This window comes from Trichosurus vulpecula, chromosome 4, assembly GCF_011100635.1.
Source record: "Trichosurus vulpecula isolate mTriVul1 chromosome 4, mTriVul1.pri, whole genome shotgun sequence".
In the NCBI taxonomy this organism is placed as follows: Eukaryota; Metazoa; Chordata; class Mammalia; order Diprotodontia; family Phalangeridae; genus Trichosurus; species Trichosurus vulpecula.
In genome coordinates, this window is record NC_050576.1 from 72,727,556 (window position 1) to 72,743,183 (window position 15,628).

The 15,628-nt window shown below is 39.6% G+C and overlaps 1 protein-coding gene across 4 annotated transcripts in view; it reads left to right on the plus strand.

Moving 5' to 3' along the window:
* The first annotated feature begins 2,597 nt into the window (after window positions 1-2,597).
* The window catches only part of RASAL2 (RAS protein activator like 2), a 353,760-nt gene continuing 340,729 nt past the window's right edge, over window positions 2,598-15,628 (plus strand). For 3 of the 4 annotated variants that reach the window (XM_036757498.1, XM_036757499.1, XM_036757500.1), the window contains exon 1: window positions 2,599-2,841. In XM_036757498.1, the coding sequence (XP_036613393.1) occupies window positions 2,640-2,841 (202 nt within the window). In that variant the 5' untranslated portion in view covers window positions 2,599-2,639. Of the gene's footprint in view, window positions 2,842-15,628 lie in introns of all 4 variants that reach the window. The other variant, XM_036757497.1, reaches the window with a different exon arrangement.

The window sequence follows — 15,628 nt, forward strand, 5'->3', positions numbered from 1 at the left end:
ACTGACTTCTCTTCTGCCTCTGGGAATCCTTAGTTTTCTTCAAGACTCAGCTCAAATGCCCCTTTGTACAAGAAGCCTTTCCTGATTTCTTCAGTTGCTAGTATGCCCCCTCCCCAAATGGCCTTATATTTGTGTATATTATGCTTATGTTTAATACTTGCATGTTGTCTCCATTATAATGCAGTCTTCTTTCAGACAGGGATTAATTAACTTTTTTCTTTATTTTGTTGTTTAGTCATTTTTCAATCCTGTCTGACTCTGTGACTCCTTTTTGGTTTTCTTGGCAAAGATAATGAAATGGTTTGCCATTTTCTTCTCCATCTCATTTTACAGATGAGGAAACTGAGACAAATGGAATTAAGTAACTCACCCAGGGTCACACAGCTAGGAAGTCTATGAGGCCATATTTGATCTCAGGAATATGAGTCTTCCTGATTCCAAGCCCAGTGCTCTATCCTCTGCTCCAACTTTTTCTTTATACCTTCAGTATAATAAGTACTTAATAGATGCCTATAGGTGGATTGAGTGCTGGGCCTGGAGTCAGAAAAACTTGAGTTTAAATCTGGCCTCAGACACTTACTAACTGTGTGACTCTGGGCAAGTCCCTTAACCACATTTGCCTCAGTTTTCTCACCTGTAAAGTGAGATGGAGAAGGAAGTGGCAAATTATTCCAAGTATCTTTGCTAAGAAAACTCCAAATGGGATGATGAAGAGTTGGACATGACTGAAAAAATAACATCTATATGTATGTGTGCACACACACATATATATATATATACACACATACATATTTATGTACACACACACATATATCAGGCAAGAAACATAGGTTTTAGGCCTCTTTCATTACTTAGCTTCTGATTGTGAGCAAAGTCACTTAACCTTTCCACATCTCAATTTCCTCACACTTATATAACACTTTATAGTTTTATAAAACACTTTAAAAACCACACCCCTTGAAGCAGATAGAGCCACTATTATTATCCTCATCTTACAGATGAGAAGTTAAATGAGGTGCCCAAGTTTGCACAGCTAGTAAAATAGAAGAATCTGATGTTAAATGCAAGTCTTCTGGCTCCAGGTTCACTGCTTTTTCCACGATATCAATACGCCTTTCTCTTTATCTGCAAAATGAGATGGTTAGTTAGTTCCTAAATTAGCTTTTAGCTTTTTGTTTTGTTTTGTTTCTGGGATTCTAAATCAGTTTTGGAGGAGGAAATTCAAATACTTCCTCCCATTCAATGAGATAAATCCAAACAGGACACTAACAATCCAGAGTCAAATTGACTATTTATTGACCAGTTCCTTTACATAGGAGAGAAAAATGCAAATCAAAGTGAGTGAAAAGTAATGCAAAAAGTCTATTCAATGTTGACTTTTCCTTTCATCATTGAATGGATTATAGAACTTCTCCTGGGGAACCAGACACAGCCTCCGAAATCAGTTCCTTAGATGAAACAGAAATTTCTATTTTACTAGGATTCTTTTAAACTAGAAATGACGAAGCACTTCCTGGCTGGGCATAAAAATTAAAGCCAAGATCTAGAAGATGGGAGGCACAATGTACCAAAATGCAAATGACATCATTGGAGGGAAGAGAAAAAAAAAAGCCAAGTGCTAGTTGCAAAGGCAAAGAGGAGAGAAATGTTTAGTTAATCATGTGCTTTTGTCCCTTTCATGGGTTTGCTCCAGCCGGTTCATCCATTCACACTACACTTCTGAATCATGCTATTCAAACCCGATGACAAGCCCTGCCTCTGTAAAGACAGGGTCAAGATAGTAGACCCTGCCCATATCTCATACCCCTAAACCAGCTGCCAAGTCTCCCTCTCCATGGGTAAGAGGCATCTTTTCCCAGGGGTGAGTGTAAAATAAAGCAGCTTTATCCACAGTCTCTCCCTTCAATGAGGAAGGAGTTCTGGATTTTTTTTAAAAGGGGGGGTGGAGATGGGAAGGGAGGAGGACAGCTCCTTCCCTTCATTTCTGAAAGTGCAACACGTCTCTTCCTTAGCAGCCCAGCCCTCTACCCTCGCTTCGCCTCGCTCCCACCAGAACCACAGGCTGCATGCAGAAGGAGCTCCGGGAAGGGAAGGGGGAAGGAGGGGGGAAAAGAGAGGGAGGCTGGACAATGGGCGGGGCGCTCAGGTGAACCACTCCGCCTCCGATTGCTCCTGCCTTCCTGCCTCCGGGCGGCCGCCCCTCCCCGCCTCTCCCTCGCCTGCCTCCCTCTCCCGGCTCTCCCCGCCTGCCCAGGAGGCCGGGCGCTCGGCCCTCCATTGCTCGGGTCTATCACCCTGGGATGCCGCCCGCCGCTGCCGATCCCGGAGGATCCTCGGCGGAGCCCGGAGGAGGCGCCCCGGCCTGAGAGCCGGCCCGGGCTGGGAGGAGGCGGCCAGGGGAGCGAGCGGGCGAGCGAGCGAAGGCGAGGGAGCGCCGGGGAGCCGGGGCCGCGGGGAGGTGGGAGCCCGAGCCCCGCGAGGCAGCGGCGGCGGAGCCCACTCCGTGGAGGGGCCGAGCCGGAGCCGGCGCCCCGCGACCCCGCGCCCCGCCCCGCGGCGCACCTGAGCCCCGCCCGGCCAGCCGCCCCGCGGGGGGCGCGTGCCGCCAGCAGGTGAGCGCGGCCGCCCCCTCTCCGGCCATGGAGCTCTCCCCGTCATCCGCGGGGGCCGCCGACGCGCTGTCCTGGCCGGACGTGTACTCGGGGCTGGACTCGGACTCGCCCCTGCCCCCCGACGAGCTGGACGCGGGCGTCCCCCTGAGCAGCGCCGTGGCCGGGGGCATGTTGGATCGGATCCTGCTGGAGTCCGTGTGCCAGCAGCAGAGCTGGGTCCGGGTGTACGGTAAGAGCCGCGGCCGAGGGCGCTTGAATGCACTTTCTCCCCCTCCTCCTCCCCTTCCCATTTCCCCCCCCACCCCGCACCCCTAGGGGTGCTTTTATTCCCCCCCCCCCACTGGGTGCACTCCTGTTCGGGGTTCAGCCCCCTCTAGAGACCGCATGACCCGCGGACCAGGATCTGTGTGAACGAGCTCTCCATCCCCCTCGTCTGTCCCCGTCAGATGCTGGAAGTACGTTTGGGGAGAAGTTGCTCCAAACTCTTTAGAGGCTTGGGTGTGCTAACACCTTTAGGGGGTTGTCAACCTCCTTGTTAGGGGGCGTGGTGGAAAAAGCATCCCCTGCAAGAATGCTTGGAGGATATCAAAGCCCTTTCCACTCCATTCCTCACAGACCCAGCAACATAGCTAGTGGCTGGAGTGCTGAACTTGGAAGTCAGAGACCTAGGTGCAAATTTCTTTTCCATGCCGTCCACTAAATAACTCCCTTGCTGAGGCATTTGGTTGGCTACCACAGTATGAGGGAGAAGATTTAGGAAAGGTTGAGGGTTAAGGAGAGGGACCTGAAATTAAGCAGATTGAGTTCTGTTTTCATAGAAACTGACTGATAACTGCTACCTTTAACCCCGCCTCCAAGCCTCACTCTTCCAGGCCAACCAACCGTTCTAGCCCAGAACTGTGTGGGTATGCCGGACAGCGAGGATTAGATTTCAAACTGAGCCGTTGTGTAGGATTCCCATTGCATAGTAGCTGGATAATCATTTCTATAGCGATTCGATGAAGAGATTAAACTTGCCCTCTTAGCGTTCCTCCTGAATTATTAGTCACCCTTTCTAATTAAAAGTTGAGTTTTTATAAAGAAGAACCTAATGCATCATTAAAGCTATGCTGGTTTTGAAAATCCATAGCCCAAGGATTTATAGACTGGCAGTCAGAAAGAGCTGCTTTTAAATTGTACTGTATGTAGTCTTCCAGAATATTGAAAATGACTAGATGCTAATCTCTTAATTCTCTTTAGCACAAAAGGCATAAATAAGGTGTCCGAGTATAAAGTGTCAATTTAAAATACCTATGGGATTAAAGATATTAAACTATGTTATCCTGTAGTCCTGAGCATTTAAGCCTTTCGTGATAGTCAAATAGAAGTCAAGTACAGGTTGTCTTTTCCATCATCCTTCCCTGCAGGGTGTAGCACAACTCTTTTAAGAGTAACTGGACGTTTGAATATTCTTTACTGGATAATTCATTTGGTTCCACGACTTTGTATGCTTCTGTAGATGTTTAGATGAATCTTAAGCATCTGTATATGTACCACTTGGTATCATCCAAAGTGATTTGCATCTTGTATTTAATATTATATTTTCTCACTGGAAGAATTGGATCACATAATAAGAGTTACTTAAGATCCCACCTGAGATAGAAATAAATGACATCAGAAATTCTGCTGCCTGAATTTCTATCCTGTTGCTAATCCTACCCAGGCACTCATTTCTTGCTAGGATTGATGAGACTCTGAACAGGGGTGACAATTAGTTGATTAGTGGTGTTATACTTGTTTCTTAGCTCTGTACCTCATCTCCCCTACCCCTGTATGTTGTTTTAACAAGGTTATTTACTTTAGGGGCACATATAGTATCAAAATTCTGATTGATTTTTGAGACTTAGTGTTAACTATTCTCTGGTATGTAACTTCTGAAATACATTTACATATTTTTCTTAACATATTTCCAAGGAAGCCAAGGCTTCCAAGAGAATCAGCTTTGTGATTTAGTGGATAAAGAACTGGCCTCTGTGTGTAAGACCTGCATTCAAATCTCTCCTTTGACTCTTACTTGCCCTGAGACCCTGGATTAATCACTTCCAGTGTCCCAGGTAACCCTCTAAGACTCTTAAATTGATGAGAAAGTGTCATCTGTTATTGGTAGAGGAACAGATGAAATATAGGTCTTGTAAAAAAAAACATCCCCAGGGTTAGAGTTTGTGCATTAAAATATTTTAAAAATATTATTTGATTCATTCACTTTATGTCATAGAATTCTCAATCCATTGTGATTTATTTTTACATTATAAATCAAAGGAATTAGTTTTGTAGTTTCTAGTCACACTCTTTTTCACTCCCAAACGCATCATCCTTTACTTTTGTAGCTTAATCTGAATTCTAGAAGCTATATTTGAATCTATAATAGCTTCTATATTTTTTTATCCCTAGCTTGGTCATATCCTATCTACATATGAGAAAGGTAATTTCTTCCTTTCTATGTGTAAGTCATATATCCATTTGGAGTTTATCTTGGCATACTGTGTGAAAGGCTGATCTATATCTGTTTTCTGCCAGATAGCTTTCCAGGTTTCCCCTTAGTTTTTTGTCAGATAGTGAGTGAGACCTTACTCTACTCAGTAGGGCAAGTTTTTCTTGAGCACTATCTTATGGTATTTATTTGTTTCTAGGTATGTTGTGTACCTTATGTGTATATTCTCCAAATAGTGCTTATGTGCCTTTCAGAAACTTTTGATTTAACTAATAGTTAATAATAATTAATTTAACTAATAGAGTAGAAACGAAAATTCCTGTCTTTCCTGTACTTCCCCACTCTGGGGGCTCCCAATTTTGTTATGTTGTTGTCTTTGTATCCAAAGTTCCTGGCTCATAGTAAGTTCTTAATAAATGATTGATTTGATGGTTTTATTTTTGGACCTCCAGTTCTTACTGAGGTGAAAGAGATTTTTGTATAAGTATAATCATATTTTAATCTTTACAAATAAGACTTCAAGAAATCCAAGGATTGAGAATGTAGTTCCCAGAACAGAAGAGCCTTGGTATCAGGACACCTCAGCCCTATCTAGTCTTGTTTCTGACATTAAACCTTGTGACTTTGGGCAAGTCTTGTTATAGATGGAGAGCGGTTTGGATTTGGAGTCAGAACAGACTTGGATCCAGGCTTTGGCTCTGTCATTCATTCTCTGTCTCTGTAACCTTGGGTAAGTTTCTTCATTTATTTGGGCCTGAGTTTCTTCATCAAAGTCAGGTGGTTGGATTCAGGGATGAGGAACCTGCAGTCTCCAGGCCACAAGTGGCCTTCCAGGTCCTTGGGTGTGGCCTTTTGACTGAGTCCAAGTTTTACAAAACAAATCCTTAAATTCAGGGGATTTGTTCTGTGAAGTTTGGATTCAGTCAAAGGGCCGAACTTGAGGCCCTAAAGGGCCACATGTGGCCTTGGGGCCACAGGTTCTCCACCCCTGGATTAGATGATTTCTGAGGTTCTTACTAGCTCTAAAATTAGTTTATTCTGTTATTCTGCTTATAATTTAGCATTGTACACAACCAGTCTTAATTTTGGGGTCAGCTGTAATCTTCCTTTAATGTATTTAAGCCTTATCTGTCTGAGGGAGGGATTTCATTGATAGATTAGTGAACTGAATTTAAAAGAGGAAAGTTGAGAGTAGGCCATAAAATAATCCATTCATTTGACAAACTTTTTAAAGCATCTCTAATGTAAAAGATACTTTGGTTAGGCATAGGGGAAGAAACAAAGATAATTAAGTCAAATTAACATCCTTGCCCTACTGGCAAGGCTGTTAACTGTCAGACTAGTAGGAGAGATAAGGCTTGTATTCAGATTACTGTGATGGTAAGTATTTAATAAATGCTTGTTTTATTTAATGATACAAAATAGAATAAGCTAAATGCATAAGACAAGTACAGTGAAGGTAATAGGAGAATTCAGAATGGGAAGGGATCCTTTATGGCTAGAATAATGAAGAAAGGTTTTGTGGAGAAGGTGGCTTAAGATAAATTTGGGGAAGTCAAGAAAGCGGAGAGAGGGGAGTCTTACCTAGTGCTCTTTTGAGTCTCAATTTAAAATATTCCTGTGGGTTTTAAAGGTAGGTTACAGTCATAGTATTATCGACTTTGGAAGGGACCTTATAAGTGAAGCTTAACTGTCTTTTACAGATGGGGAAACTAAGGGTCATAGAGGTGAAATGACTGTACCTGACACCACACAGGTAGAAGTGGCAGAGCCAGGTTGCAAGCTCAGTCAAAATCCAGACCTTTTGATAACACACCCTGGGCACGCATTAAGGAAATGTACCAAATGACTCTTGTTGGTGTGGCTCTCATCCTCTGGAATGCACTTCTTTTGTTTGCTATTAGTTTATTAATGAAACGTGCACCTATTGTTTATAGACTGATCAGAAATTAAAGATGGACATGCCCACTCTTCAAGAGAGAGAATATCATGACAAATTACAAAGCAGAATCTTGGTTGTGGTTTAGCTTCTTGGTATATAAAGATAGTGTTCCGTTTTCTAATGACTATTGACAAGTTTGGTTGTTTGTTTATAGTAAATTTGTCTTGGTTTTATGTACTGCCAAAGTTTGGATTACCTTTTTTTTTTTGGTACATATGTTCACAGATTTTTAAAAGATGGATATGTATTTAAGAAACAAATGAACATTTTTTTGAGACAGATGAGAAGAAAACTTAGTGTTACTCTTTCTTCAACCCCATAGATTGTTATTCATTCGGTTGATGTGAGCAGTGATCCTGGTCCATCTGTGCCTTGATCATTTGGATTTCAACCTGACTGAACTCGTGGGTGGTAAAGTAGCTTAAACTGAAGCATGCCACAAATAGCTAAATATGGATGCAGAATCCAAGAGCATCAAATGGACAGCATTTTTTCAGATATTTATAGCCTGGAAGCAAAGTCAGTGGCAGGAAAAAAAAAAAAAAACAACTCAGCTGCCTAGCTAAAGGAAGCAGAGGGCAAAGTTAGCCTCAGTGTCTGCGCTTTCTTGTAAACAGTGAGAACAGTTAGAATTGACTACTTTACCTTGAATGGGTGGCAAGAGAAAGATCTTGTACAGCAGAAATTTAAAGTACCAGTAACTAGCGCTGTGTGCAGTTGTTACGCAACTGCTGTTTGAGTAAAATAGGTCTCTAGAAACGTGCACATATGTTCTTTGGTTCTTGGGTGGTTAGAGGTAAACTTGAATCAATAAGAACTAGGAATGATGGGTGTATTAACAGCTAAGGAGAACAGGGCACAATTATTTTGGAGGCATAATGTTGATTGCTATATATTCAGTCATGATTTATTACTGATTGGTGGAGGGAACTCTTGGAAACTTTTGAGTAGCTACCTTTTCAGCAAATGGTAGAAAAAATGAGTAGCAACATTGTAGTGAGTTCTTCAAGTGTATTGAGAATTTGGTAAAAATTTTTCCCCATGATTTGCCTGTTTTGGTAGGGCAAAGATAGTGTCCACTATGAAATATTGCCATTGTTTCATGAATTAACTCAAAGGGGGTGGAGGTGGTGGTCAGGTTTATTTTTTAATGTTGTTATCAACACAAATCTGGAAAAAAAAACCCTAATTGTGATTTAGGATTTAACATTGGCCTTCGATTGCTTTACCTCTTGTATTGGTTATGATCAATGCATTGTACTTTTACATTGTGTTCTGAACATTTGAATTTGAATATTTTTATTTAACCTCTAAAACATTTTTATATTACATCTTAAAATCTGTACTTGATGATACTTATTCAGTAATGCATTGATGCATGAAATTCTGTTGGATAAAGATCATTCAGGGTACATTAGCACATTTAGGTACATTAGTACCTAAAATTGTTAAATTATTCTGTTTCAGGTAAGACCCCTGTCCCCTTTTTTTTTCTTTTTCCCTGCCTGAAAACAATACCCAAATGAATTTCTTGACAATATTAATGGAATTCTTTCAAATGAAAAGTTTGATTATTAGTGTCTTTATCTCATTTTGTGTTAAATTTACTTTTTATTTTCTCTTTAATTCAACAGGTATTAAGTTTCTTATTGTATAAGAGAAAACCTCGTAGGCTGTCTGAACAAATACTTCATTTTAAATAACATGAGCTTCAGATGGTCCCCATTTTTGCTTTTGAGGAATTTAAAAGAAGTTTAACTTGAATATCTCATTGGCATGTATTTGGCAAATGTTTGTTATTTGATTTTTAACTTCCTTTAGATATTATTCATATTTATTCCTCCATTCCTAGAATAATGCTTTGCATATAGTACTGAAAATATTTGTTGAATTGGATTACATTAATCCATATATGATGGATTTTAAAAATATCTTAGCTTTTCTGCTCCTTATAATGACTGAGACAATGACTTTTTTTAATAGACAGAACTAGAAGTTTACTAAAGATGAGTGTTTCTACACACACACACACACACACACACACGTGTATACATTATGAAGGAACATGGAACAATGTCCCTTGAGAAATATGTTCCGTGTGGAAAAGAATAATGGATTTTCTTTTAGAAGTATTGGATTTGCTTTTTGCCAGGTATACAGTCTTGGGTAAGTCATTTCAATCCCTTGGACCTCATATTTCCTTTCTGTTTAAAAAAAAAATGAAGAGCTGAACATGATAAATTCTGAGATATTTTCCAGCTCTAAACTCTATGATCATTACTAAGAGCTAGATTTCCCGTATTTATTGGACAGGTTGATTTACAGGATAGATTGTGTATACAAGGATTTCTTTTCATATTTTTAGAGAATTAAAAAGAGGACTTGGATTTTCTTTTTGGATTTTCTTTTTTTTTTCCTTTTTGTATGTGTGACTTTGCTGTATGGAAAGAATTTTTTTAATTAAAGTAGTGCTTAGGAGTGAGGAAAAATATGATTTTGTGACAAAGGAGAGTAGGCTTTGTAAAGAAAATTAAAAAGAAAGTGGTGGCAAGCATGGCAAGTCAGTGGTCTTGTTCAGTCTTATGTTTTGTAGCATTAGAAATTAGTTGCTTATTAGAAATAAGTTTGGTAGCATTAGAAATAGGATTCCTCAAGCCAAAGGTTTATGTGACAGTTGCTGTCTCTAGTAGTGCACAATGATTTGATCATTTTTTAAATAGGGGAAAGCATTCAATTAATAATAAATGGCTGAGTTAACCTACAAAATATTCAGCTGCCTGTTCCCATGTCTTTCTATTGAAATAATTTTTTTAACTGTGGGTAACTAGAGAGATGTTTGGTCTTGCTAAACAGGAGGAGCTGGAAGTGTGCTGAGGGCGCTCCTGAAATTACTTCACTCTGACTTGGCAGAGAAATAATTACTTTCTGGTGTTTTGTACAAACACCTTTCCTTCCAAGGTAGTCCAAAGTATTTCACAGTGCCAATAGATAAAACTTCCCAGGGAGTAGGCGACCACCAAGCAACATGGGTTTCTTACACAAATGGGAGGTGAAAAGAGAATTGTCTTGTGTAGCCCAGAACGGTGGTTTTAGTATATGCTAAGAAAAGGAAAAAGAAATTAAACCCTTGAGATCACATACAAGGTTTCAGTTGTTAGGATATGATATACAAGTCAATCATATGCCTTATCTCAGTAATAATTTGCCTTCAAGGGGAAAACTAAGTGAATGACTTTCCCAGTTTTTATTTCAGATAACAGGAGATTGAGAATCCTACCTTCCCTTACCACATGTTAGTTATATGTCTGTCTGCTTTGGTCTTAGGAATATAGTTTATGAGATAGTGATAGCAATTTCTTCCTTTTGTAAGTAGTTTCCAATATTTATTTAAGTTTGATCTAGGTGTTGCCCAGTTGCCTTTCTCTCTCCTGTTACCACTTTCCCTTGTTACCTCTTCTCTCTCTCTCCTCCTTTCCTCTCTTCTCTTCAGACTCTCTCTCTCTGTCTCTCTCTCTTAATCTGGAAATGCAGAGAGCACAGAGCACTCACAGGCCCCAATACTGATTGGCATAGAAGCTTTAACCTACTCTATTTTTTCCTAACTTAGGCTACTTATACTCTTATCTGGCAACTTTGTGGCCCTCTTTACTCCTGGGTTCTCACTGTATTAGTGCCAGACTTAGTTTGGATACCTGATCAACTTTTTAGCATAGCTGCATTTCACAACTCCCAAACTCAAGGGATCCACCTTTAGCCTCCCTGGCAGCAGGGATCACAGGCATGAGCCATCATCCCCTGTTCCAATTGCTTTTTTAGTAGTCTTATTAAAAAGTCTGTGTAAGTTGATGTAGTATTCACGTTATAATAACCCTAAAAATGCCCTTGTGAATATTCTCTTCATTATGGGATACATTATTATGGAGCAGATAAGGAAGAAATTTTGAGCATACAATTTAGATGTCTGGAGGAGCTGATTTGGAGAGAGAGAACCGAAATAAATTATTTAAGGTATTTAGGAGAGACTGCTTGTTATCTGTAAAGACTGGGAATTGGGAGATATAAGTGCTAGTCTTAGAGATGTGACCTTGAGAAAATCACTTCATGACCCTGGGCCGTAGTTTCAGATGTAATGAGGAAGTTGGAGTAAATCATTAAGGTTTCTTTATGCTCTACCATTCTGTTATTCTATGATTCTGAATGCTTCATACTATATTGCATTAATAGACAGGATATTTTCCAAATGCTATTTGTAAAAGGTAGAAACAAGGAAAGATTTTTTTACAATGGTAAAAGGAATAACTCACATTTCTATACTATTTTAAGGTTATAGGATTCAGAGATTTAAAGGATCTGAGAAATTATCTAATCTAGCCTTCTGATTTTCTGTCAGAGGAAATAATGAGAAGTCATTTACTCAAGGTCACACAGTCATTGTCAAAACCAAGATACAAACAATTTCTCTGTCTCCAAACTCAAAAGTTTACAAGGTGTTTTACAGTAATCCTTTGAAGTAGATAATGCAAATATTGGTCCTGTTTTACAGATGAAATCAGGATAGTAGAATGAAATGTTGAAAGAAGTTTTAAAGCATGACAAAAATATCACTTGACCTTTTTTCAAAATTACCATGTCGGTTATTCCTGTTAAACATTGAAGAAACATAGTAAAGATTGTGTCTTCCTAAGATCAGGGGTGAAGTCAGTAGCTGAGTAGGGATGGAGAACTCAACCTCAAATACTCTAGCCTGTTGATCACACTCTTCCTCCCCCACAAAACCCCACTGCTTTCCCTTAGAGAAATGGACTACCAAAGCTGAAGGTCAGGAAAACTTGATGACAGTGAGAAATGCCAGATTGTTCAATTCACAGTCTTTAAGGGAAATGACTGAAGCACTGTTACCTAGGATACTCAAAACAAAAGTGGACAAAACACCCAGAAAGTACAGTGATGAGAATAACCCTGCAATGACCTTCAAGAGGTGGAAGAGATGCCTGAGTAGATCTTTTCCATCTTTTTTTTTTTAATCCAGTTTCTTTGTCCACTTAAAGCCTATTGGGATTTGAAACTATCATTGAAATAACTTTGAGCATTTTGTACGTAATACTTAGACCTTTGGATATGACCTAATAGCATTTTCCTCCCTCCATTTCTATATTACTCATTCAATTAAATCTTCCTACTCTGGTGCAACATGCCGTTTTGGAATGCTTTCAGATATATTTCAGGCGGTACTTTTATTAAATGATTTAGCACGTATCAAACTTCATAGTATTTTCATTATAATATTGCTGTCTTTTTTATATACTAACACTCCCATCATCAGTAGGGTATAGACATTTAATTATTCTTTCATTAAAGATGATAAATTTGTTCTTTTCATTGGGCTCCTCTTTTACTTAATGACTTACATTCTCCCAGTTGCTGACTGAGATTTAGGGGCATAGAACAAAGGTAACTGGCCTATTCACAGTAATTGTGCTTTGATCAGTTGAACTAACTACCCACAGACATATGTATATTTTAGACACTATGCAAAACGTTTAGAAGCCCAACTTCTTCACAGGTCTTAAGTGTTGTCTTGGTTGACTATACATTTCAGGAAGGTCTTTAAATTAGTCTCAATAGTAGTTTTCAAACTGTTCGGCTTTCTTCCTTCCCCATTTTTTTTTGGTTCTCTACAAATGAATATTAAGAGCGAAGCAAGGTTTTTTTTTTTAATATTTTTGGGACCTCCAGCAAGTCTAGTGTTCCTTCCACATTTTTTCCCCTATGAAAAAAGCTCTAGAAGTATCAGAAGACTTAGGTTCTAATACCGACCCAGCTTTTTATTAGCTATGGGACTTCAGGCAGAAAAATGACTTAACCTCTCTGAATCTCAGTTTCTTTATCTAAACCCACTTTGCAAAATGTTTTTACTGGTGACTTTCTTCTTTATATTCATTTGTGGGGAGGACCCTCTACTCTCTTGTAGTAATGCAGACAGTTAGGCAAAAACACTTGATAGAGCATCAAATAGTGTACATAATACTTTGTCCCAGTAGATTCCCGCCTCTCCACTATGAATAGGGAGATACTGTTTCATTGTCTAGTCCCTAAGATACCATCATTAGTTTTTACTCACTCAGGATTTGACTTCTTTTTAGTTATTTTTTTTAGCTTATAGTGTTGTTGTCATTGTTTATATTCTTTTGGCCTTGCAAATCTCCCTTTGTGTAAGTTTATCCATGTTTCTCTGAATTCTAGCAAAGTACAGTGAAAGGGTCACTAGTTCTGGAATCAGAAGGCCTGGATTCCAATCCTGCCTCTGGCACATACTGACTTGGCTACAAATCACTTAACCTTCCTGTAAATGAGGGTATTGTATTAGATGGCCTCTGAGGCCCCTTCCTCTGTAATGCCATGTTCCTCATATCATAATTTCTTCCGGTATAGTAACATTTTGTTATATTCACATATTCACATTTTAATAGATTTGTAATTTCATTAGGACAGGGAACTCTTGAGAACTTCCCTCTAGCAAAACAAATGAGCATCCACTCTGTAATTTAGACTCTAAAAGAGTTGCCTGAGGCACCAAGAGGTGAAGGGGACAAGTGCCCACAGTATCCACTAGACCTGGGATTTGAAGCCAGGTCCATCTAATTTTGAGGTCAGTTTGCTAGGTGTTCTATTCACTATTCCATACTGCCTCTTAGGCTCATGTACCATAGTGTCTTCAGTCATTCCCCAGGAGGTGGACTCTGAGAAAGTGGTTATGCACAGAGAATGGGTGGATGATTTTTTTTGTGTGCAAACTCCCTTTACCCAAAGCAGATGACCACCAGTTTGGGACTTGAACAAATAAGACTCACAGAATTGCCCGAGGCACTTCAAGGTTAAATAACTTGCCCAGGAACACAGAGTTGATAAGTGTCAGGCTGACATTTGAAACCAGGTCTTACCCATTCCAAGCCCAGCGTTTTGTACAGTATGCCAAGCTGCTTCTGGTCATGCATATCAATTTATAGCATTTATTAGGAGCTTGCTATGTGTCAAGCACTATGCTAGGCACTGCAGATACAGAGATAAAAATAATCCTTGTCTTCAAGGAGCTTACGTTCTGTAGGGGAAGCTGTACACTTTGTAAGTGTATGTAAAATAAATATTGGGTAATTTTTTTTGGAGGGGGTGGGAGAATGCTGGAGGGGCTGGCAGTTGTGTAAATCAGGAAAGGTCTTGTATAGGAGATGGTGTTGAAACTGAGCTTTGAAAGGGACTAGGGATTCTAAGAGGTAGAGGAGGGGAGGAATGCATTTTAGGCATATCAAGACAGATGGGAGATGGAATGTGTCTGAGGAAGGTCAGTTTGGCTGAAGGGTTGAGTATATGAAAGGGAGTAATGTCCAATAGACTTGGAAAGGGAGGTGAGAACCAGCTTGTGGATGACTTTAAAAAGCAAACAACAGAGTTTATACTTGAGCCTAGAGTTAATAGGGAGCCACTGGAGTTTATTGAGTAGAGAAGCAGCAGAGTCAGACCTGTGCTTTATTGATTTGGCAGTTATGTGGAGAACAGATTGGATGGGGGAGAACATTGAGGCTGGAACACCAAGTGGGAGGAAGTTTAATATTCAGGCAAGCAAGAGGTGATGAGGGCCTGAAATATTCATGATTGTTCTTGAGCTGAGCTCAGTATAGGATTTGGGGCATGAAGGTACACTACATACTGTACTCTAACAGTATTTTTTTTAGAATAGAGTTATTGTGGACATATTCTGAGTGCAGTTGCTTTAACACTAAAGAAAATCGGTTTCGTTTAATAGAAGCAGCAGTAGACTTAGTAAATATTTGGAGTATGCTGTGAATCCTACAAAGGAGTTCTTCAGACATTTAGAAATGAGTTAAAACTATCGAGTTCTAGATTGTATATAAAAACTCAACTGTAATCATTCCTTCATGTTAGGTAAGGGGGAAAAAAAGCCCTTTATTTTTCCTCGAACTCATTTTGCCCTAAAATTTCTAAGACTAGCAACTATTCATTACTTACCCTTGCCTAGTTGGAAAGGAATCTGCTTTAGCCTGAGGTGGGGAGCCAGAGAGGGTAAGAGACAGAGGGAGGGGTGTAACAGAGTGACTTAACTCTCAGCAGTGGGAAAAAAGCTCAATTGAAAAATGAAGAAGCATTCAGTTAATGCTGCAGGAGTTGCGAAGTTAGAAGAAATATAAATGCCTGTTTTAAATTTGGATAGGAGACTAAAATAATTATTTTTATATGGGGAAGTGCTAAATAATGAGGACATATGAAGGGCATGCTATAGTGGGGAAGAATGTGTATATTTTTGTTAGTAAAAGTCACTTGTAGACATTAAATATTTGTTTTAAATTTACCCACTTCTACAGATGAATTCTCTGCAGATGGACATCCTTATCAGTAACTCTTAGTACTTTGTAATTCAGATGTGGTTCTTCTACCTCACTCCAAGGCAAGAAAAGTTGCTTATTACTCTTAATCAGCAGTCTTTCACTTTGTTCTTATAGTGAAGATTTTTATTTTTCACTAACACATTTTATGATAGAATTTGCCAGAAACAGATGTAAACAGTAATATCTCCTGTTAGGGCAAGCA